The following is a 23,596-nucleotide window of genomic DNA, read 5'->3' on the forward strand; positions in this document are numbered from 1 at the left end:
TAGCAGCAAAGACATTGGTGGCCTGCCCTAGGTTGCAGGTGGGTGCAGACCTGGAGACTGGTGGCACTACCTGACTGAAGACAGCTCACTTCACTTCACACAAGCTGCAGCAGAAACATGCCCTGTGCTGCATCTGGCTGGATCCTCTGCCCCAACACATTTACAGCCTGCTGCATCTTCCTCCCTTCTGCAGATCCCCATTACAGAGAGAAAAGAGTCCTACCTAAAGGTTTGTGGATGCTTCAGTGGGATGGGGATGGATTTACGAAGGGAGGCTGCATTCCATCAGTTTTGAACTTTCCTGTGTGTCACCAGTAACAGAAATCAGGCCAAGTCACATGCAGAGGTGCCCACTCCAGTGCCACAGGATGCTGATGTCTCTTATCCTGGGTCCATTGCCAACAGGAGCTCTTTGTTGTCTGGAGCAGAAGCTGCTGTCCCTTTGCTGTGGCTGTACATGATGCCTTTTCAGCACTGAGACTCAACTTCACAGCAGCAATCCCACCCCTTCCGTACCATCTAAAGACATACCATGTCCCAGCAAAGTGCTTTGGTGGTGCTGGGTTTCCCACGGGATCACAGACTCCCAGGCTGGGCTGTATTGTACCACCTGGAGATCTTTGACTCTAGTTGTCCTGTGTGCAGAAGATGGGGGTCTACATGGGCCATTTCTGGTCCCAGGCAGTGGAGGGGTCTCAATTCTGGCAAAACTTTTCTGTTACAACTTTTGTTCTAATCACATCATCTTTTTTAAGGTGCTGGTATCTTCCTGGTACTCTCTAGATGATGTGCATCAGGTTGTTTTTTCTTTTCAGGGGCCGTTTGGAGAGGAAACTCTGAGATGGCTTGAGTTTCCCCAACACAGCCTGGCTTGTTCCACATGCAGTATAGATGGAGTGTCAATTTAGGATGTTCTGCAGTGTCTGAGGTTATACTCCCCTCAGTACTTACCTTTATTGCTTGAGCAGTATAAATGTTGTAGATTTGTGACATAGAAGCATCCATGCCTCCAAAACTGTTTAGTCCATGCACAACACAGAAAGAAGCTAGAAAGAGTGTGGCTGAAAAACAAACACACACTTTGCAATCAGAGAAATATAATATGAAAGCAGAGAGAATGGTGTGGTGGATTGCCCTTGGGAAGTTCCTATTTCGCAGAGACACTAGTGTCATGTAGGATTTTTTGCAGCTTTTAGGTGCATCTGCTTATGAGGTCAGACTGCAAAGTCCACTTGACTTGGACAGGTGGGGAACTTAAACGATTACACTTTACAAAGAATAACTGAAAGTAGATTTGCACATAAGTTGTGTGGGTATATGGTAGTCAGAATGTTGTCATCTTAAAATCTGGTATCCTGTGTCCTAATGTAAGTGTGAAGTAGAGATTTTAACCTTTGTGATGACATAATTCACCTATTTGTAAAATTTCTGTGTTGGCATTAGATTGTGCATCTATTGCTGTTCCAAGGATAAATATAAAGCAGCCTCTGCCTCTAGACCAGTTCTACCTCAGGCAGTATGAGGCTCACAGCACCACAGCCAGGGAGAAAGGCTTTTGTTTGAGTTCTGGCAATTTGCTCCACATGGAGATGTAGATCCCACTGTGAGCTCTTGCTGTGCCAGCTCTGGAGTCTGGGGGGTGTACTCTATCTTCCACCACAAAACACTTCCCTTGGATCCTGTGTAGCTCTGGCCAAAGCACAGGGCGGCAGCTCCACAGCTCATGCTACAGCTGCTGTATTTCCAGCTGAGTTCCTGTGATGTTGCCACTGCATCTGATTTTATTCCTACTCTTATGACAGGTGATATTTCTCTTAACCCTGTTCTTGAATCCTGTAATTACATGTTAGTGTACATTCTAGAAAAAAACAAATTAAGTTTTAAGAAAAAGTGCTCTTTATGGGCTAAAAACTAACCTTCACTTAAAATCCCTTCATTTCATAGCCAAGTTTGTAGCTTCATTTTGGTTGGCATTTTGTTTGTTATGAGACTGGATTAGTCAGTGTTAGTGACATCTGCCTTGACTTTATGGAGACGTCAGTGAATGATGTACAAAGGTAATTAACAATTCATTAATTAAGACAGTTCCAGTCTTAATTATTGGCAGAGAATTTGTTCTCATCTGCAGTTTGTTGTTGGATGTCAAAAGCATTGCAGTACATCACCCAACTGTTGATAAGTTATACTTCTTCAATATGTTCTTTAAAAAGCCAGAAAATCCAGTGCTGGGGTGTCCAGCAGATCACGTCCTCACACAGGGGCCCTGCCTGGCAATTAGACAGGGCTCGTTAACCTCCAGAGAGAGCACATTTGTGTCTGGAGCCTCTCTGTCCTTGTTTCCTTTATCTATTCAGTACTTTTTGCAAGAAAACCGTCCGTTCTCCATTTTGGCAGGGGGTAGGTGTCCCCTGTCTGGCAGAGACCTCACCTGCGCGCTTTGCTTCTGTGCCATGAGATGGCACTCCAGGCTCACGCTGCGCTTCCTTCCCTCTGCTGCTGTCTCCAGAGGGCATTGCCAAGGAACAAAAGAATCAGGGTCTGGTTTTACTCATTTTCGGAGAGGAAATGCAGATAGAAAAAAAACTTTTATGAAAAATAGATAACCATTTGTAAAGCCAATTCCCTGCCAGTTACAAGAAAGGTTACACAAATTTCAAGAAAAGACATCACTGTGGAGTGTGTCTACAATCCAAGAATATGAAAAGGGAGGAGGGAAAAAATCTATTTTTCCCTGTGATAAAATACTGCACAATGATAAATGAACAGCATATGAAACATGGGAAAGTTGTAAAAAGTGCAGTCCCGCTACTTTGCAGCTCAGCAGATTTTAAGAGGGTTCCTGTCTCTAAGATCTTATACAATAAACCTGTCAGTGACAATCTGCATTGTCTGATTCTGTAGTAATGTGAGCAGTGACAACACAAAGTCCGGATGGTCCTGATGGTGGAAACCCTATTTTCTCCTGTGTCTTCATCTCTTAGATGCAAAAAATAATAATAATAATAATCAGAGCTTAATATAGCTTTAACCTTTTTATTAACTCTCTGTTATCTGAACAATAAAAGAACAGAGAAAATAACAGAGAAAATCCGTGGCAGAGTTTAATTAAAACTTAGGCAGAAGCCATGCTGCTTTAAGGGAAATTCTAACTGCAACTCTTGCTTGAGATAACCATGCACTATGATTAACAAGTATTTGGGGAATGCAAAAAGGTTGTGGCAAGATCACGCACCAGGTAAAGGCCAATAAGGGAAACCCTGAAATACTGATTTTTCATCTTTTACAAATCAAATAGAAACAGGTTGTTAGAGAGTTTTTGTTCTACTTTTGAAGATGGCAGGATTTTTCTGCAATAATAGCAAGTTTGGCATCAGAAAGAGACCTGCAAATGTTGCTGTTAACCACGGGAGACAGCAGTGCTTGACAGCAGGAGCTGTGTCACACTAAATCAGAAAGGGCTTGAACCAAGCCCACAAACCCTATAATATCCCAGGAATCATTGTGTGTTAGTCTCAGCATGGCCTGTCTTTATCTGAAATAATTTCTTCACTTTAAAGAGTGAGGCATTTCAACAAAGCATCTCTTCTGTAGTTTCTCTCCTGTTCCTCCCTCCCTATTCATTGCTGGTGACAGCAGAGATGTTTCCACGACAACAAGCCATGCTGTTGCCTCAGGTGACAAACTATAACTTCAATAAATAATCACTGAAAATAGCTTCAAACAATTAATTAGGTAATGGAAATGTTATTTTAATAGGACTTAGATGCTTTGGAAGTAGTCTACAAACCAAATTCTGATCAAGAATTTGTCTACAATCAAAGCCAAAGCTGCCATCTGAAGGTCAGGATGGATATCACTGTCTGAATACTCTAAGAACCCTCTTTTTTATGAGAAACCCTTCAAGATCAAAACATATTTAATCCAAACGATGCAATGCAAAACAAGTTGATGGTGTTTTGTTTGGGGGTTTTTTGGTGCTAAATTTTGTTCAAAGCACATACTGGCAGGAATTTACCAACTTCCTCACCAAAGGCAGCCCGTGGTGCAGACAGATGATGAGCCCAGCAAATGGATTTGCAATAAATGGATTTTGCAGTTTTCTCTTTAGAGAAGATGCTTTCCTAGAGTTATAAATGGATGATTCATAAATCTCTCCTAATGCTGCTTCTAGTTCAATTGATCTTTAATCGTTGTTTAAAAAGTGAATCTCCATGGAGTGTTTCAACCCTATAGCCTGAAGTTTCTCTAGCTCAGGGCAGTAATTCTGTCTTGCAGCTTAGACATACATAGTCTTTAAGTGAAGATGGATACACTGAGTACATGCATGTCCTTATATCACAGTCCTCATACAGCATGGGCACTCTTTGGGACTGGTAGTTGTCCTGGCATGATTTCTTTCTGGTTTTATTTATCAAATTAAATTTCTCCAGAATAGTGCATCTATGAAGCAAAAGCAAGAAAGACAAGGGCTGCCAGCTTTCCTGTCCCATTAGGTTTGTGGGTTGTACAAACACCTGCCTTTGCAGTGCCAGATGTTCTCCTTCTCCCCTCAGAGGCTGGTTATGGATTGTGGTTATGGGTTAAGTCCTACCCTTCTGTGCAGAAAACTTCCAACCTGTGGATGAAGGACTCTGCACTGCTTCTACTCTGTGTTCCTCTCAGGCAGCTCCCTTTGGAGGGATTAACAGCCCTTGTAGCTCCATTTGCAGTACAATGGGGTTTGTCCTGCTGTTGCCGGGTGCAATCACACAACTTGGATCAGGTCATTGAGAACAATGTAGAATGGAATACAATGTGCACTAAATACTGGCAAGACACAAAGTTTTTGAGACAGAAAATGGTGATTTCTCTAAACTAACTTTTACAGAAGCCTTATTGTTTTTGTTGTAACTTTGTCAGGTCAAGGATGAAATCCAGGTTTGCTGCAGTCATGGTAAGAAAACCTCCCAACATCTGTTGTGTGTGGTGCCCACACAAAGCAGAGAGAGGCCTGGCTCCAGTCTGTACCTGGCACAAATCTTTGGAATAAGAGAACTAAGGGAAAGGTGTATCTGAAGATTGATAATTAAGGTGCTATGCTGTAAGGAAAAAGATGGGAATACTAAGCTGTACAAATCAGGGAATAGATACATAATGCCACCTCAAGTGATCACAGCCCTACTTCCTGATCACAGTGCCTATTTCACTCTGGGTTTTCATTGTGGAACCTCTTTATTTCCCTGGGAAACTCCTGAAGATCTTGCTTTGGTCCCATGGGGATGAGACCAATATACAAACCCTCAGGGTTTCTCTGCAAAAAGATGTCTTTTCTCCACTTCACTTCCTGCAAGAGAGCAAATGATATGTGTGTGGGCCATGACAGCATCCTCTTGTGTATGCTGGAAAGGGAGAAAGTTAACTCTGGGTGCCTTTGGCAGGTGGATGTGCATAAGGCAGCCACGTCCCTGGAATCACGGGAAGGGCTTTGTGTCCTGTACATGACAGTTACCTCTTTGTACTGGATTTTATAATTGAAGGTTTAAACAGTTAAACTGCTTTCTTAATGCACTGGTGGTTGCTAAGAAACAATCTCTCCAATTCTGTGGATCTTCCACTTGAAATATAGTATATTGGCAAATAGAGCTTTCCTCTCTGACAGCTCAGGAGAGAGGGAGGTGACAGGGCCCTTACCCTTCTGCTGATGAGAAACTGCTCCTGTGGCCAGCTGAGGTGGCTGTGCTTGGGCCAGTGGTGGGAGTCACTGGGGGTTTTACCAGATTCTGGACACTGGGTGTGGCCCAAGAAAGAGTCTGAAGGGAAAATATGGAAAGTGATAGGATGTGGTGGAAGGAAAGGTAACACAGGAAGAACAGGCAGCACAACAGGCTAGGGGTGGGGTGTGGATTAAGACTCTGTAGAGGAAGCAAGGGAAATCTTTCTGTCCCCTGCCTTGGATAGCTTCAGGATTCAATTGTCCTTCCCAAGAAAGAATCATCTCTGCTCTTTTGTAATGAAGATTGGATCTAAGGAGAATCTAGTTTTGGGACAGGTTTGACAGCACCTTGGGTTTAAGCTGTGCAAGGAAGAGATTTCTTGCAGCTCTACAAAGTGATTAGGAGATACAGTTTTTTAAAAGTAGGACTAGATTCCTCAACATTCATTAGCAATATTACAATAGCAGCTCAAAATAGCCAAATATTTTAAAAGGAAGCCTTACAAAATGTGTGGAGGAAGGCGGTATAAAATAGCGCAGCTTATCTCCCATTTCATTCTAAAATAAGTCTTTACCTGCAAAGGTTGAAGAGAATATTTTGAACATGTTGACAGAGTGCAATTGATGCAGCAACATCTATCTGGGTTTGCAGATCAATAGCTGTGAGAAACAGAGAGTGCAGCTGTTCATCTCAGAGAGCTGTTAGCAGAGATGTCAGGGGACGATAACTGAACGGACAATGTTCTCCTCCCCATCTCTTCCACAAGACAGTCAAAGATGTGCATAAATTTACTGTGATCATTGTTTTCTGTATTGCAAACAGGCTGCAATGCCAGCATCTCTCCTATCTGAGGGAAACCTCTGCTTCTTTCTGCATCTTCCCACTAAAGTGAGAAGGAGCCTGGTCTAGAGCACCTGGCAGGACTGTTGGGGGTGTTCAAGCCTTGCCAAGGAGAAATGAAAGCAAGAACCTGCTAAGGCTGAGGTGCTGGCTCAAGTTATCGATGGGTCTCACTCTGGTGTCTTGCTTAGGTAGCATTTATGTTACAGGTAAAGAATGAAGGAATATCAAACTCCTTTTCTCCCAATCTGACACCTTAATTCCAATTTCAATTACTTACTTTTTATAATTCGTAGTGAGTTTTTTTCCCCCAGGAGTTATTCTGTTCCTCCTATTCAATAAATGATGATGAAGCCACAGAAAGTGATGGGGTTTCTGGAGTTCTCTGAGCTAAGTGCTCCTCTCCCTAGAGCACAGGCACATTGCCATATTCATGTAACCTAGTGCCAGCTGAAGAACTTGGCCCTATATTTAATCTGCTTGAGAACCCATTGAAACATCTTGGACCAGGCTTTTGCATGAGACACACATGTATGATTAGTACTAGTTTTAAACCAAGAAGTGGCTGTCCAGAAAATCACCCTGCATACTTTGACAGAGTCACTGTTGTAGAGTTTATTCATTTTAGCAGCCATGTCATAATGTATAGCTTCACTGTGACAATTAAAATAATTGCTTAATGGAATTGTTGGTTTAAGGATCTTGTCCTGCTCATTGAGGGTCTCCACCTGGCAAATGGCAAGACAAGTAATAAGTGAACCTCGCCTGGCCAATCCATATTCATGGCAGCTTATATAGCTGAGGGAACTGAGCTAAAAGTTTACTCAGTAAACATGCTTTGTATCATGGGCCAGATTCAGGATCTACAACTGCCTAAAGAGTTGTGCTCACTTTTACATGAGTAAAAGTTTGATCCTCATCCAAAGACAGCGAGAAGGAAAAGAAAGTTTCATTTCTAAGAAATGTTTTTTTCATGATGATGTCTGAGAGCAAACCTTTCCAGAATGCAGAGTGAACTGGCCTCTACAGAATATCCAGACTGTTCCATGGCTTCACAAAGCCTAAGAAACACTCTCTGTCCCTACAAAATTAGGCCCACTCCAGTAATCCTGATTCTGCTACATGAGCAAGGTAAGCGAATTCATGCTCTAATTTTAGATGTAATTCAATTTGCTGAGAAGACTGCAAATGGAAAAGAGTTCCTATTGGGAGTGGGAGAAAATTGATGATAATAAGGTTACTAAAAACTGGATATAAGGGCAAACAATCCTTACACTTGTCCTCTCATCAGGGTCAACCAAAGGCTCCAACTGAAGGCTCCAAAGGACTTAACTCTGCCTGAAAGCAAGACGACGTGCTGGCTGCAAACCAGAGCAGGTGGCTTGTGCCAGTATCTCCCCCCAGACCACAGAGGGTTAAACTGCTGTATGCAGCTACTAAGTATGCGTGTGAAAATTTCAAAAGCATGAGAGTCAGCCATCTGGCTTCTGCTCCTACTGGGTATTTGGGGATGAAAAGGGAACCTGGAAAAGTAAATAGTGTATTGCTTGATGTGTTGATTTTCATCTCAGATTTCTCTCTTCAGTGCCTAGTCATATTTGTCCATCTAAATGAGTGGGATTGACTGTGTCTTCCCAAAAAAGGGCAAAAAAATTATCATCTAAGCTCTGGGAGAGCTGTGCAAAGCCACACACTTGCCTCATGTAACAGCTGAGGCAAATTTATTCTGGTCTGCATCCAGAAAATGGCCTCAGCCTCTCAGTGTCTAACTCATGTGTACTGATGGTGAGCGGGTTTACACTCCCAGAGCACCATGCAGGACAGGCAGGCAGGGTCAGCTGCCTTGGACTGAGAGTCCAGAGAGCCACCCCCCAGACCTGGGGCAAGCATCATGACCACCAGGGAGGCTCAGGCATCAGCTTGGGCTGGAAAGGGAATGCTTTCCTAGCTTTAGGTGTGTGTGCCAAGCCAGCATTTGTCTTTTTATTTAATTATTTTGTTTTATTTTACCCTGTGCAAAGGGGGGGGGTGGTGGGAAGTGGGATGCTGCTCTGCTGGTAGCAGTCTGGTTTGTCACCTGGGCCAGTATCTGTCTCATCTGGGAGGCCAGGCCTCGACACACCCCAGACCTGCCCCCACAGCCTGCTGTGCTGGAAGGTCTCCAACCTGGCCAGTGATGACATTAATGCCAATTTCTTACCCTGTGATTTTGTGTGTCAATCCACACTGCACACGTGTCTTATTCCATCTGTAGGAGACTGAGACTCAAGCCTCCTAAACTCTAGCTTGGGCTATGAGCAGAAGAAGCAGCTGGCCCAAGGACTGAGCCCAGAGTGTATCTCCAGCTGTGCACACTCTCCATCGCGCTACACCCCTGATCCAACTCCTGGCACTGTGTTTACTTCTCTACCTGCCACAACACTTGAGGTTCCCATAGTAGCTTGTCCTCTAAGTGCCAATCCCCAACTCTTCCTTCTTCATAAAAGGAGCTAAACAACTCTTTCTTGCCTAGCTTAAAAATAAGCTGTGCCTTGAAGTCATCTATTTATGCCTTTTTTTTGTTGTAGTTTTATTGAAAAAGCTGGTATTAACATATTTATATTTTTATTCAACAACAATTAGCTAATTTGTGCAACACAAAAAATGCAGCCATGAACAACAGCTTTCAAAACAATCAGATTTACCAACTTTACCATCACTTACTCTACGCCACTGAAAGCTCAAACTAAAAAGAGAAAGAAAGTTGGAAACGTTCACAATGACGATGTTAACTCTCCATACATTCAAGAAACCAGGAAACCGATCTGTAGCAGTGATGTCAAAGACAGGAACGGAATACTGGTCTTTGAAAGGTTTCTATTTATTTCCTCTATAATCACTTCATGGTATTTTGGTTGGGTATTTAATTAGTTTTATAAAGCTCCAAAGATATATTTCTTTATTTAATTTTAACATGTTCTTTTTGGTACCCAAAGCTGTAACAGAGTAAGGTACTTCAAATGAAAAACAAAAAAATCGTTGCATTAAGATCTGCTTTATAATAAGTTATCTATAGACTCTTACTTCAGACTGTTAAAAGCTAAATATATGTTTTACAGTATCTCTAGCTGTAAATGCCAATATGAGCTGACAGCAATTTTTTTTCTTTTTGAGCTGCAAAGGTTAATGGAGGGGGCCAAAAGTCAAAGAAATTGTATGACACCCTTGAAGCAGTAGTTTGGCATTAACAAGTTTTCTATACAATTTACCACATTCTTAAACCTTTTTACAAGGAGAAAAAAAAAAGGAAAAGGCAATTTTGTTAAATTTCATTAGAATAAGTATGTACATATACTGTCCATGCCCACTACAGCACACAGTATTTTATAAACAAACATTCTTTGTTCCCTTCAGAATTACCCTACACATTTCATACCATATGTGTTTAGTGTGGCTGGAAACTGGTGCACATGCGTTTGTGCTTCTACACACAAAATATACAGCATTGATGTAGAAAACTTCAAACAGACAGATTTCAGGTGTTGTGTTGAGATGTCATATAAAAGCTGTAGAGTTTGGTTTTTTATTTCTTGTAAGCGGATTTTCACCCACCCTTCCCCCCAAACTGAAATATAAAAGCATGCAGATCCCTTCATCAGTACATTCTCCACTTACCAAGAAATCAGTGCATAATGGCTTAAAGACTTTTTTCTTTTTCTGAGGAGTTTTAATATGGGCAGATTAACAGGCCATGTGAGTTGTGCTCTTTTATTCACGGTTTGAGTAGAAATCCTTTGGGATCCTGAATTTTCTGCCAGAGTTATTGGGGGTGCAGCAGAACTTTCTTTTCCTGTATTAGAAGGGCTTCCAGCCCACTGCACCATCCCTATATCATTCATGCATGCACTACATTGTGTGTACTTTCCTTTTCCACTTACATCACTAATCATTTTATAACTGAGATAGATCTAACAGTATTTATGTGGGAGAAGGTTTTGTTTGGATTTTTTGATTTTTCATGTTTCTCCAGGAATAATTTTGTCTCCCAACAGTGGACTCATTTAAAAGCATTAAAATTCACCGAGCAGTGCTGCCTCTCACAGTATCATTCTTTTCACAGTTAACAGATACCAGGCACTGCCTGTAACCCCCAAAGGCCAGGATTAACATAACCATTCTGCAATCAACAAATAAGAGACTTTACCCAGTTACAGTGATGTAACTTTGTTCCCACTCAAGGTGGTTGTTGCCTTCATAGCACTTCTAGCCAAGGTTTCCAGAACTCCAACCCCCAAATGGTAGGATGGGTTTGTGTGTTAACTGCCAGGCTCTGTCTGACCAGACGGTCCCTCTGGAGTGGCAATGCCAAGTTTTTTAACAGTCCTCCATACAATTAAGACACTACTTACTGTTTTAAACAGAGCAAAGAGATCTATGGAGAATAAACTTCCTAACATAAACTGGCTGAGTAACTATACCAGTCTGTAACTTACTCACTTGGGAAGGTGAAGCACAAAGTAATGTGATAAATAAATAAATAAATAAGAGGGCATTGTAAAGAAGGGAATGGGAAGGGTGAGATGGGGCAGCTTTTCACCAGCAGGGATTCTGCTTCCAGCTATAACTGTCATGAGGCCCCTCCAATGTGCCACATGCTCTAAAGGGATGTGGCTATTCATTCTCTCAAACAGGCTCAGCTTAGTTGACAGACAGGAAAACAGTACTGGAAAAAAAAAAACAAAACAATCAAGAGATCGAGGCAAAAAGCTCTAACAATGTGGTAAATGCTGTGGCTGCAAAAGCAGGCAGGGCACCAGAACAGCACAGTCCTGCAAACCACTGAGACCCTTGAAAGGATGGACGGGAGTTGAGGAGCCTCAGCTCTCCTCAGGAACGTTCCCAAAGTGAATAAATATCCCAGTTTGTTTAGAGGGATCGATACAGACCATAGTACTGGATTTGCAGCCGTGCCTTTTACTCATACTGTTGCAGTGATGGAAAATAGTTGGCTTGCCACCAATAATGATACAGGCTGAGGGATGAAAGGATGCAACCTACAAATCCCACCACAGAAGCCACAATTTTTGTGAAGATCACATCCTTCTACAACTCTCAAAAGGCTGGTTTGTAAATATAGAGGGATATTGATAAATCTAGTGCATTTCTGAGTTCACTTTATCCTGAAATATGTACAGATTGTTTGTCGCTGCTATAGCAATGATGTTCTCGGTTGGGTGCCATGCTGTGTGCAAGATCTTCTTAGTAAAGTCCAAACTATCAACACTGATGTCATCTTTCCTCCGTTTGCCTCCAACGCAGACTCTCCGGGGCTTAAGAATAGCTCGTGGTTTGCTGCTCTCTCGGGAAGCCTCCAAGGTAACATCCCGCTTTGTATTTCGGTCAAACATTCGAAAAAAGTTGTTATAAGCACCTGTCATTATCACACTGGAGAGAGAAAGAAAGAGAGCGAAAACAAAGACAGTTAAACAGAAGCTGGTGGGAAGCCTGCTAACGTGACTGGATCAGGACAGCTGAGTTTAGCCTTAAGCTAAGTTGTCTTCTGGTTTCAGATGGGAAAGAATAATAAAAAAGGGAGGTTCCTCAGTATGTTCCAAAATGGTTTTCTTCTACCAATGTCTTCCCCTTTCAATTTATTACAGTTACAGTTACCCCAAAACATGCATCCTGAAGCATGCACAAAATGTTAAGGACCCTGACGTCAGGAGACTGACTTCACAAGATAATAAAAGCAATATGCTTTTATTTATGCTATTTTTAACTACTCTCCAGCTTTTTATGAGCACTTAAGGATCATATACTTCAGGCTTTTTTATTTCTCCAGAGCTTTTACCGTCAATGACAGCTCAGTTTTACTGTGATTCCAGAAGCAGTTTAAAAAATTTTTTCCAGAAGCAGTTTAAAAAATTTTTCCAAGTATTTCAAACCTTTTCATACAACAGTAAGATTTAGTACATAATTATATACTTTAACAAATATTTTGAAGAAAAGTGTTTTGCAAGGTTATGAAAAATCATACCAAATTCTTTCCAGAATAAACCCTTTTCCTTTCTGAAGCCACAGACCTTGCAAGTCCAGACACCATTAAGATTTATATCTACAATGCTTCATAGAAATAAACACATTAATAAACAGGATTCTGTCATCTCTTGTATAAAGTTTGAATGAAACATCAAGTCAGGATATATTTCTGGGTCTGGGAAAAAGAGACAGAAAACATACCTCGATCTGTATAAAAATTACCCCATTAATCAGCTTGTAGTTTGAAATAATGGATTGCCAGTTGCTTCATTCCCCTAGTCCCTAGGGGAGGATATTTTGTCACTAACTTTAATGAATTCAGGATTTCATCCACGGCCCTCAGGTTATTGGATTAGCATAATCATGGGTTTCAGAGCCTTGTTCGAAAGCTCATCCCCTGTGAACTTTTTCCATATGAGAAGCCAGGGCCGTGCTCTACTCTTCTGTCTCTGCCCCAAATAGGATGTTTTTCTTCTGAATTTCCTTTCTGAAAGAGGGAATCCACCCCAAATGGTCAGGTCTCCACAGGAAAAGCTGTACAGTTTTAAGACTCAGGTAATCAGGAATTATTTGCCTTTCTAGTTGAGTCCAACAGAACATATTTCACATGCTTTGCTTTAATAAACTAACCTCCATCTCAAATGACAGCTGCTTTAGCACTTTGCTGTTGGAGGGAATCTGTATGGAGCAGCAGACTAGCCAGGGAACCATGGCACATGGGAGAATATGGGAGAATTTAAAGGCATAAACCACACTCTCCACCACACAGACACTCATTGGCTGATTAGATTATACACTCCTGGATTCAGGAGCTGTCTTACTCTGTGAGCACAGCCTCGAGCCAGTGCTGCCTTGATCTCATTTGGGGCCATTAGGAGTGACTGTAATACAAATGAGTAATACACAGGGAAAGTCACAAATGTGAGCTGTGCATCTCACTGCTCCTGCACTGCAGCTGGTGACTGACAGCAGCTCAGAGCACTGCAGGGTAACGAGAGCAGGTGAGCTGGGTGTGGATGCTGTGAATCACTAGCAGAGCTGCCAGCTCCAGCCTGCTTCCACATTTGGTGATGGCACACTGGAGTTTGATGACAGCTGATATCACACTGAGCTTTGTATAGCTGCTGAAGCGCCAAAGGAAACTGCTGCAAATTAGATGGGGTAGCACAGAGACCCAGCACACACTGCCCTCAACAACAGCTCACCTACGGCCTTGGTCCTGTGGAGAGGGGCTGTTCTGAGGTCTGCAGGCAGCACAGTGTCAGCTGCTCTGCTGCTGAGACTGGGGATGCAGAGACACTTGTCCATACACAGCAGCATCCAGCCCTGGCAGGGAGCTCCTCACTACTCTCCCGGAGTAGTACCCACCCCAGGGTTGCCCGCAGAAAGGTTTCCCTTACCTTCCCCAGCCACAATGGCCTGGCACAATCCTGCTTAGCAAGGCGCAAGTTAACAACCTCACAGGTTAAAAAACAAGAGTCAGCGTGACAGATTGATAAAATGTATCCCAGAAGCTGCAGAAAGCCTATTGATCAAGATTAGTGCCTATTTCAGAAATTGAATCAACAGCAGTAAATCAAATGTTTCACTCCTTCCAAATCACCATGTCTTGTCATTACAGCTCCCACTGTAATGGTTATTTCATATCTCAGCACTCACATACACCATTTGTGATGCAAACAGCCCAGCTGTATATTTTCCCCTAGGCAAAATTTTGAAACAGGTTCATAGTGCTGGGGCACCCTTGTGCCACAGGCTGCAGAGCTGTGGCTCCCAGGGGGATGAGGAGCACCCCTCCTGATGAATGCAGGAACTGTCAGGGAAACAGTTTTCATGCTGGCAGAGTACCAGTGCACCAAATGCAGAGAGAGGTGTTTGTTAAGGGGCTTATTTTTAGGAGGTTTTACTTGCAGTAAAACTGCTTTTACAGTCCATTTGCTTTTTAATTTCTTGAACTCTCGCATGTTTTTAAAAAGCTGCTTTTTTCAGTTGGATTTACTGCAGTTATTTTTTTAACATATGTAGATGACTACTTTTCATGCTGGCCCTGTTTTTCTGCAGTTTAATGGCTCAGTAAAAAACAGCATTATGTAAATGAGAAAGTGCCCATTCTTGTTCAAGGTCACAAACACAGATGGATTATAACCTTACCTGCTGCTTAAAATAACAATAAAAGAGAGTGAGAACTAGATGTAAGCCTGCAATTTATTCTCATTCAAGAAAATACAATGCACAATAATGCGGCATGGAGATTTTTTTTTATAAATATTAGAATATAAATTGTAGCTCAATATAGGAAGAGTCTGTTCTGTATTTCCAGACTCTGCTCTGCACAGCAGTTTAATGACAAAGGTTTGCACAAAACCCTTGCAAGAGAGGCTGGTCCAAGAAACCAAAGCAAGCCCCTCACTCAAAAAACCCCACATCACTTCACAGGTGTGTAAGGGAGCAGCCCTGAAAAGCTCTACCTAACTACTTTTAATTTTACTTAGAAAGCAGGCTTACAAGTTCTGCTATACCTGCTCAGAGTACCATCATCTCAAACACGCACAGACTTCAGACACAGATCATGCTCTAGTGCACTCTGAGTGTACCTATAGCTCAGGCTGGAACAAAACTCCAGCCTGACTGCACCCTGCCCCAATCACCACAGCTACAGGCAGCACGATTACAAAAAAAAAAAAAAAAAAAAAAAAAGGGGAAAAAAAAGCGCAAAAAAGCAGGGAAAAAACCCAGTGGCTGCAATATGACTACCTATACTACCTACCACTACCTACCTTTCACCCACTGGCAGCCCAGCCAGTGATCTGGAAGGAGAGACAACACCCCATACCGGCAGAGCCTTGAATGCATCCACACTGCCTCACACTAACACTCCTGTGTTGCCCCATGAGGGGAACACGTCTTCCTCTCTACACTGTGCTGCTCTGCAGAGCCTCTGGAGTATTCTGTGCTCCCTCTGTCTGTGCTGCTCCAAGCAAGGTCTGAGGGTTTCTGGCAATTTTTCGGGTATGTGTGGTTGGAGTGACAACACAAAATGCTACTGATTCCTGCAGCCTGCACTGACACTGGGCATTCTTGCTTATTAATGATGCAATCTGACATATCTCACTGCCAAACTTCAGCACCTCTCATGCAGGGTCACTATGGCCCAAAGTCTTCCATGTTATTTACTTTTTTTTTACAGAAGGGGAAAGGGAAAACACCAGTGCAGATCAATCCTATTATTATTAATTGACTTTTCTTCTCACTCCCTCCCTAGTAACCATTCTGTTTTCTTTCTTTCTTTCTTCATCTCCAGTGATGAATCTGGCCTTTACCACATTTTCCAGACAGGTTTCTCTTTCCCCTTCTCTTCCTTCTTCCCTCTCCTTCTTCCATTTCCAACTATCCTCCTCTACAATTAAAAAAAAAAAAAAAAAAGCCTTATCTGCTTCTCTCTTCCTTTTCTGCCCTCTCACGTCTCTGTTTTACTTCTGGAAGTCTCACTGCTCACCCTTTCATGGTGATCTTCTGCTACCTCCAGTCTCACACACAACTTGCTCGGCTCTCAAGGATTTTGGACTTGCATCCTTGCCTTCTTTGGGCTAAAGGCTGGAGAAATAGCTGGTGGGTGTGTCTCCTCTCTCATCACACTCAAATGACTGGTTCTTGTGCCCCTGAATCCGGCAAGAATTTGGTAGTGCAGGTTGTGACACCACAGATGTCAGGATGCCGGGAGATCACAGGTCTAGGCTGGTCATCTACCAGCTTACCACGGGATGCAGGGAAAAAAGCATTGTGGGTTGTCTATTCTGCAGGAATTTTTATTCTTGACAAGAGCTGTAAGAAAGAGCTTTGCATACAACCAGATGTGCAATCTGCTTTTCAGCTGGGCAATAACAACACAGACTTTGATGAGCTTTCAGCAAATCCCCAGGAACTAAAGCCCATTTGGGCTGGAGAGGTAGTTTCAAAATTAGCAGAACGTTAACTGTCCAGCTCCCATTCAGTTCAGGCTTCTTTACCCTGTGCCATGCTGATCTGGTAGCCAGCAAAAATTCAGGTAAGGTTGTTTCTTCTAGAAGTCAATTTTTAATCTGTAAAATTGTCTGGAGCAAAGGATTTGAGAAGAAAATTAGTATCATTTGTACTACACTACAATGAGATCTTCCACAGTATTTTTTAGGCAACAAGATTTCATCAAACATGCCAGTCACTAAGAATTGGCATAGCTCTGTCTTTCTCAGATCTGTTATTCCCATACTTCAAGCCAACCTCTTAAATGTCATCCATGTTGCAGCCATCCTTGCAAACAACAGTCTTTGTCAAAACTGCTCTATTCAGCTGGATTTTCAGGGTTTGTCCTGAAGCTCTGGGGACATCAGCTGGAATTAAGGCTTGCTTAAAAACCAAACCATTACTTGTTTCACCTTGTTTTGTGTTAGTTTTCTTGTTTAGTTTTTTTTTTTTTTTAAAGACTCTTTGATAACAACTTTTGGGCTCCAGATTAGTCTTTCTAGATGCATAGAAATTTTTATTCTACACACATTTTTACTGGCTGGAGAAATTCAGCTCCTGTCATAGTTCCCCTTCTTCACTCTTGTTCAAGAGACCATGGAGGGAGGGTGTGATAGGACTAAGGCTGGGTAGGCCTTCAAGGACCAGCTTGAAGGATGACAGAAAAACTAAAAGAGTCCAGCTAACCTGCCCCTCACTGCAGATGTGGCAGCAGAACATCATTCCCTGAGGCAGGAGAGGCAAGGCTTGGACTTCAAGCAGGTGTGAGGGGAGGAGACTCAGAGCAGCAAAAGAGTCCCTCAAAGCATCCAGCATGAAAAGGGACCATTTCTTTGACCTGAAACTGTCTCCCAATTATATTTTTAGCCCCTAAATTTGCAAGATTTCACTACCATGTGCACCAGTGCAGAACAGCACATCTGCAACCTCCTAGGATTGACATGCAAGGTCCACCATATCTGGTTTCACAACAAGCTAACCTAACAAGAAAAATAGATTGGTTCCAGGAAAACTCTTCAAAAACATTCTTCACAGAAATAAAAAATAATATTTATTATAACAAAGGGAAAGGAGGAACCACTGTTCTAAGCAATCAGGACCTGCTGACATATTGGGAAATTTTCCTTTATGCTGTGCTGTGTGAAGCCACTGACTCCCCATCACAAAGAAGGAACTTATTTAAACCTCCTGGGGAGTATGCAGATGGAAAAACTCAAGACACCAGATTCAGGGTTGTGGCACTCTGGTACAGCTGGCTAGCATAAGACTGGGAATAAGAATAAGGGATCCCCAAGTACTTCCAAGCTAATACTTGACATGCTGAGCCTTGAGAACAAAATGATGTCTTCTAGCTCTCCAGCATGGACTGTGCTGCCAGACAGGAATAGACTTTCAAAAACTCATCCAATGGGATCTGCCAATTCTGCCTGATTAGAGTGAAGGCTGACGGATATTCAGGGGAATGAATGACAGCTCAGTAGGAAAGGACTGACTGAACAGTTGTATGTGACTTCACTCATTTGCTTACAGCATATCACTTATCATGACGGTATTCAGAAGTCTGCCTGGAAGGGCCCCATACACCCATTCATTTGAAATCTTAAAAAAAAAAATAGTAACTAAGGTATTTACTTACTACCACGTAGAATTACTATTTTTTTGCCTTTACTGGTTTCTTTACCTCGCAAACAGCTACAAAAGGGAGCTAATTTTTAAGGTAAAACTGAAAACTGTTGACAGTGGGAAGAAAACAGTGTCTTGGGGGTCGTTATTAAAAGACTTGGCTTTAGACGTGAATGGAAAACATAAATTAAATTGCTGTATAAATAGAGCTCACATATTCTACATAATCATGTAATGGTATATACAACAAAGATAGCATGATTTTAGTGTAATATACTCAACTACAGATAATATGTGCTCATCTGGTTGAATTAGTGTACGACCCCTGCTTGGCTCCCTCCCCTGACCACCGTTGTAGCCAAAGTACACAGTGATTAATGTGCCCTTCAGCAAATGAGATCGGCTCTGTCTGATTGTATTAGTTCCTGTTCATTGGAGTAACTGAGCATCAATCACGTTCTAATCAGAGCTCACGTATGTTGATTTTTTTTGAGAACGGCCTCACCATCAGGTTCTATCATAGCCTAGATTAACTCCTTAGTAACGACAAAAATTAATAAAAAGTATTTTCACCGAAATAATAAACACGCTTTCATTTTTACCTGAACAATCCTGTCACTTTAAGTTGTTGCTGTAGCTTTAAGGATAAAAATAACATGTTTATAAGAATAATAACTGCAGTTATTGCTGTTATGTAGATGGATTAATAATATAAATACTGCAGCATCTCTTAAAAGTACCACTGTTACTACATATTGCTTATCTTTAGCAGTAGCCCTTTTTAAAAAAATACATACCAAAAGGATCAAATTAAGTGACCTTAGTATTCAAATGAACTGTCCTTTAAGAGGTACTGGTACCTAAATATTATTTAAATGATGATCCACCAAGAAAAAATTATCCTTGTAGCATGTAGTAATACAACACTTGTCATACACAGAAGCAAGGAGCTCAGAAGAGTGCATGTTCATCAAAAGATGGACATCAGTTCTGATACATTTGACTCTTAAAAAGAAACAACTAAATTAAAGGGAACCCTTATCTTTTGTCAAATGTTGCCAGCTTCTGGCAGCAAGAGTTATTAGATTATAAGATTATAAGAAACTCAAGAGTTTCTTATAATCAAGGGCAGCACATTGTGTTTAGTGACGGATTTGGTAATTGTGCATGACTAATAATGCCTCAGTGTCCAGGCAGTAGAATAAATGAAGCCCTCACAATCTAATGTTCCCACTTAATAATTACTTTCTGCATTGATCTTTCTGATCTGTCAAGTAGGAATGAAAATATTAAGCTCACTTTAAATCCTGATATTGAATAAGAATTCTATTATTACCAGGCAACTATCCAGAGAGTGGTCTTACTGCAGTAATGAGGATGGCAGCACTTCATTTGACCAGAGGAGAAAGACTGGGCCAGGGAACCAGTGGCTGTCCATCCTATACAATGCACTCAGAATTCCCATCAAGGATAAGCAAAATGGTTTGAAAAGACCTGAAAAGTCCTGGATCTCTGTCAAAGTTTCACAGTATCTACATGATTTGATTGCACTGTTGTTCTGTGCCAGATTTAGGCAGGGATCAGCACTATCTGTATTTCCAAGAAATGCTTTAAATTCTGTATTTCTAGTAGGGTCAAACTCATGCAGTAACCAGGCTACTGAAAAAACCCTCTGCTAAACATCCATTCATGCATGGGTTTGGGAGTTTCAGAGAAAAGCCTCAAAACCTGGATCTTCCTCTAAAACTTCTGTGAATCATTCCCACTTCCTGACCATACCAAAGCCATTTTCACAACAGCTGGTGCTGAAGTTGTAGTGAGAGCAATTTGGGAAGTAGTTTGCTCAGTGTGGTCCACCTTCGTAATTTTAAATGGCCAGCATTTTGTATCACAGGGGGAACTCAATGTCAGAAAACACATTAGTCTGGCATGCAGACAACAGAGATAATGGAATAATATTTTTTCATTTGCATAATAAATGATACAAGGTAAAAGTTTCATTTCTTAACAAAGACAGAATCTTTCCATTGGGCAGGCACAGGAATTGAGCAAAAGAGAGTAGTCTAAAGATGTCCCTTGTTCAGTGTATGGCAAAACACTTTATCTGCGTTCGTGGAACACAGGACTGGAAGAGACCTTGTTCTGTACTTCCAAGTTCAGACACTTGTAATTTTAACCAAAGTCACATATAACTGCTTTCACAAATTTCCTGAGCACCATCATCAAAACCATTGGCTTTCTCATATCTCCACCACTCAGGATGGGAAGACAGCTCCACACTGTCACTTTTTGGATAGGTATGAACTACCTCTAATTTCCAGGTTATAATTACCCTCTTGACACTCAAAACCTATTTGCTGTTCTGTCATTGTCATTCTCATTTTTCTTAGCTAGATCCTCCTTCCTCCCTATGTATACCTCCCTGATATACTTACTAGAAGCAAGTATAATCTTGGCTTCTCTTTTGCTAAGCTGATAAAAACCAAAGTCCTGGCCTCTCCTCTCTTTGGAGCAGCTGTCCATTTGCTCAATTATTTCATCCACCTTGGAGACAAGGGACAGGAAATGTGTAAATGCAGTCCAAAGGTCTTTGAATAAGAGCCCAATATAATGTTACCACTACTTCTTTCTCTGCTGGATATCCCAGTCTTGCCCATTCAAGGATCATATTTGCTTTTTTCACAGCTGCCCCACACTCTGTTTCGCAGTCCTTGCCCAGTCCAGGGGGGGCAGGCCTGCTTCAATACAATGAGACAGACTGTTTTTCCCAAATGAGAGGCTAAGTGAGCTGAAGGAGCAGCTCCAGGCCCAGTGCCAAACTTCTGCCTCTTGGCTCCTAGCTCTGCTGAACCAGGAGCCACTGTGTGTCATTCAGCACTGGCTCCTGTGCTCTCTTTCACATGCATTTTGTAGACTGCTAATCCCTTCCACAGTCACCTAGCATATATGAATGTCCCTGGGAGTTGTTTCCAACTGATAAGATGAAGGCTTGTGTTCTTTTTTAACTAAAATCCTCACCTTTCATTTATACTCTTGGATTTTATCCATTTTTATTAACCCAGTCCTCTCAGCTAGCTATTCCTGCACAATATTCCTACTCCACAAACTACTGTTACCATTTGCTAATATTATGGCATTAGCCCATTCCACCCTCACTCACACTCGCTGACTTGTGACCGTATTTCTCATTAAAATATTCAACAAGATATTATGTCCAAGATAAAAGATCTCTCTTTCACAGATATCTCCTTCAGTGCATAAGGAAAGAGGCTGCTCTGATGGAGGGAGGTATCAGAAGTGCCATTTGGCAGCAGTTTGCAGAGAATTAGTGGGTGCCTGTGACTGCCTTTCCTCACTCCCTGTTTCCAGTAAATGAACTCAATTCTGAGGCAGCTCATGTGCAAATACAGGATCACACAAGTTTCCTTAGTGTGTTGGTGGGGTTGTGAGAGTTGGCATAATTCTTTTTAACTTCTGCAGCCTACTTATGATTTTGGTGAAAATGGACATAATTTGAAGATTTTCTTCCCCCAAGGCATGAGCCAAGGGTATTAAAGGCATACATCATGTCTAAGGAGGTCAGAACACAACTGCACAAATATCCAAACATCTTTTATCAACCTGAACACTGGTGTGTGATTCTGTATATTGATGTGGAAAATAACCATGTGTAACTATTTTTGGTTTGTTCCCCATCATATGGGAGCTCTTTTGCTAAGTGAAGACAGTGATGGACAGAAAGATGGATTACCTGTCTGATCCATTCCATGCACATTCAAACTTGTCAAAGATGCAGTCATTTTCATAGAGGGAACATAACTTGCTTCTAAGGTAATCATGGACCTGTTTCAAAGAAAATAACTGTTATTCTTGAAATCAAAGAAAATACAAAACTTTACAACCAGCCCTCCACTTTCTGCTTTGTCTCCCACGTTCACTTTTAAAATATGCTGCACAAACTGGTAGCACTGCAGAAGATACTGTGTTTAAACTCTAAAGAAGCTATCTGTACTTTTCCACAGCCCAATTACCCAGGTGATGCAGAATTACTGTTGCAGGAAGGCACGAAGTCTGCTTCCCTCAGCAGGCTGCACACCACCCGTCTTCAACATATTTGTTTCCTGCTTGGGTGATTTTCTCAGTGGAACCTAATTCCCAGAGACATTTCACCAGCTGATACCCTCGATGTGCTAATTAATGTGCACGAAATCTAATTTAAATAGTAACAAAAAGGTCATATTCCAAGATAAGTGGACTCTCACTTGTGGCAGAAAGAACTTGGCTCTATTAAAAGAATCTGTAGTGTATGGTATTACATATATTTGTGTAAAGTATTTCAAAAGCCAAATACAGCACAAGGCTGCAGTTGTACAGGCTGCAAATCAGAACACTAATTCAGCCCAAGGATACCTCCTCTTTGTCTGAGACTTAAAAACAACATTGTAAATTCTCACTTAGTTGAAAAGTGGGACTAACCAGCAGAAGAACTTTCTCCTCTGGGCTCTGAGGAACAAGGGTTCTCATAGAGATCTCATGCAAACTGTTTCAATCCTTTGCTGAACTGGATTAGTTTTCCCTCTGGATAATTGGTTTCATTCCACAAGGAAATAATAAGCTCAAAAATCCCTGCCTAGACAAATTTACTAATGCATTTCCATTCGTGATGTTTTCTTCTAGCTATTGTAGAAACTGTAAAACAAAGGTGCATGGGAGGCCTCTCTTGGAGTCGACACACCAACCCAATGACCCAGGGACATAATTTAGCTCTGTTGTACTAAGGTTACTGGTTCTTGCAAGTTTGGTGAAACTGTTCCTGCTCGTGGTTGCTCAGCATCCTTCCCTGTCCTGAGGGCACAAACATTTCTTCTGGCAAAATATTTTCTATCAAGACCAGGTGAGGAACAATGACCTTTCACTTATATTTTCTTTAAACTAACCCATTTTCAATTGCCAAATTATACAGTAGCCAAAGAACATTTGTAACATAAGGTTATTAGGGATGATAAATTTTAGTTATGGATCAATTTTCATTAATAAATTAATGAACACTGTGCATTAAAAGATAACACCTTATACAGCAAATAATTGCCAAATGTCAGATGCAGGTAGAGCATTTCACAATTAAATGCATTTATCTTCATGGTGAGCAATAGGTCAGAACACTTTTAGTATCGATGCAGTTTCCTGCACCTCCTGTAATTAAATCCTTTAATTTTCTCTTTACTTAAGCCTTTTTATGTTAGCATTGTAAAGTTTTACAGAACTAGAGTTCTTTCCTTTATCATCTTTTTGAGCTCCCAGCACTTGGAAGAAATAGGCTAGGTAAGGCAGAAGGGAGGAGATCATTTGCCTCATTGACTGTCATTTCTAGGTCTTTCTCTTGTTACCATTTCCAGCAGCCATCTGTCATGACCACTGCCATG

General features: G+C 41.6%; 1 protein-coding gene across 7 annotated transcripts in view; it reads right to left on the reverse strand.

The window, feature by feature from the left end:
* Positions 1-9,077: 9,077 nt before the first annotated feature.
* PPP2R2C (protein phosphatase 2 regulatory subunit Bgamma) overlaps positions 9,078-23,596 on the reverse strand; it is a 200,248-nt gene continuing 185,729 nt past the window's right edge. For all 7 annotated transcript variants that reach the window (XM_064653280.1, XM_064653281.1, XM_064653284.1 and 4 more), the window contains 2 exons: positions 21,925-22,016; positions 9,078-11,957 (listed from right to left, as the gene is read on the reverse strand). In XM_064653280.1, the coding sequence (XP_064509350.1) occupies positions 11,666-11,957; positions 21,925-22,016 (384 nt within the window). In that variant the 3' untranslated portion in view covers positions 9,078-11,665. The remainder of the gene's footprint in view (positions 11,958-21,924; positions 22,017-23,596) is intronic.

The sequence above is a fragment of the Pseudopipra pipra genome, chromosome 4, assembly GCF_036250125.1.
Source record: "Pseudopipra pipra isolate bDixPip1 chromosome 4, bDixPip1.hap1, whole genome shotgun sequence".
NCBI lineage: Eukaryota > Metazoa > Chordata > Aves > Passeriformes > Pipridae > Pseudopipra > Pseudopipra pipra.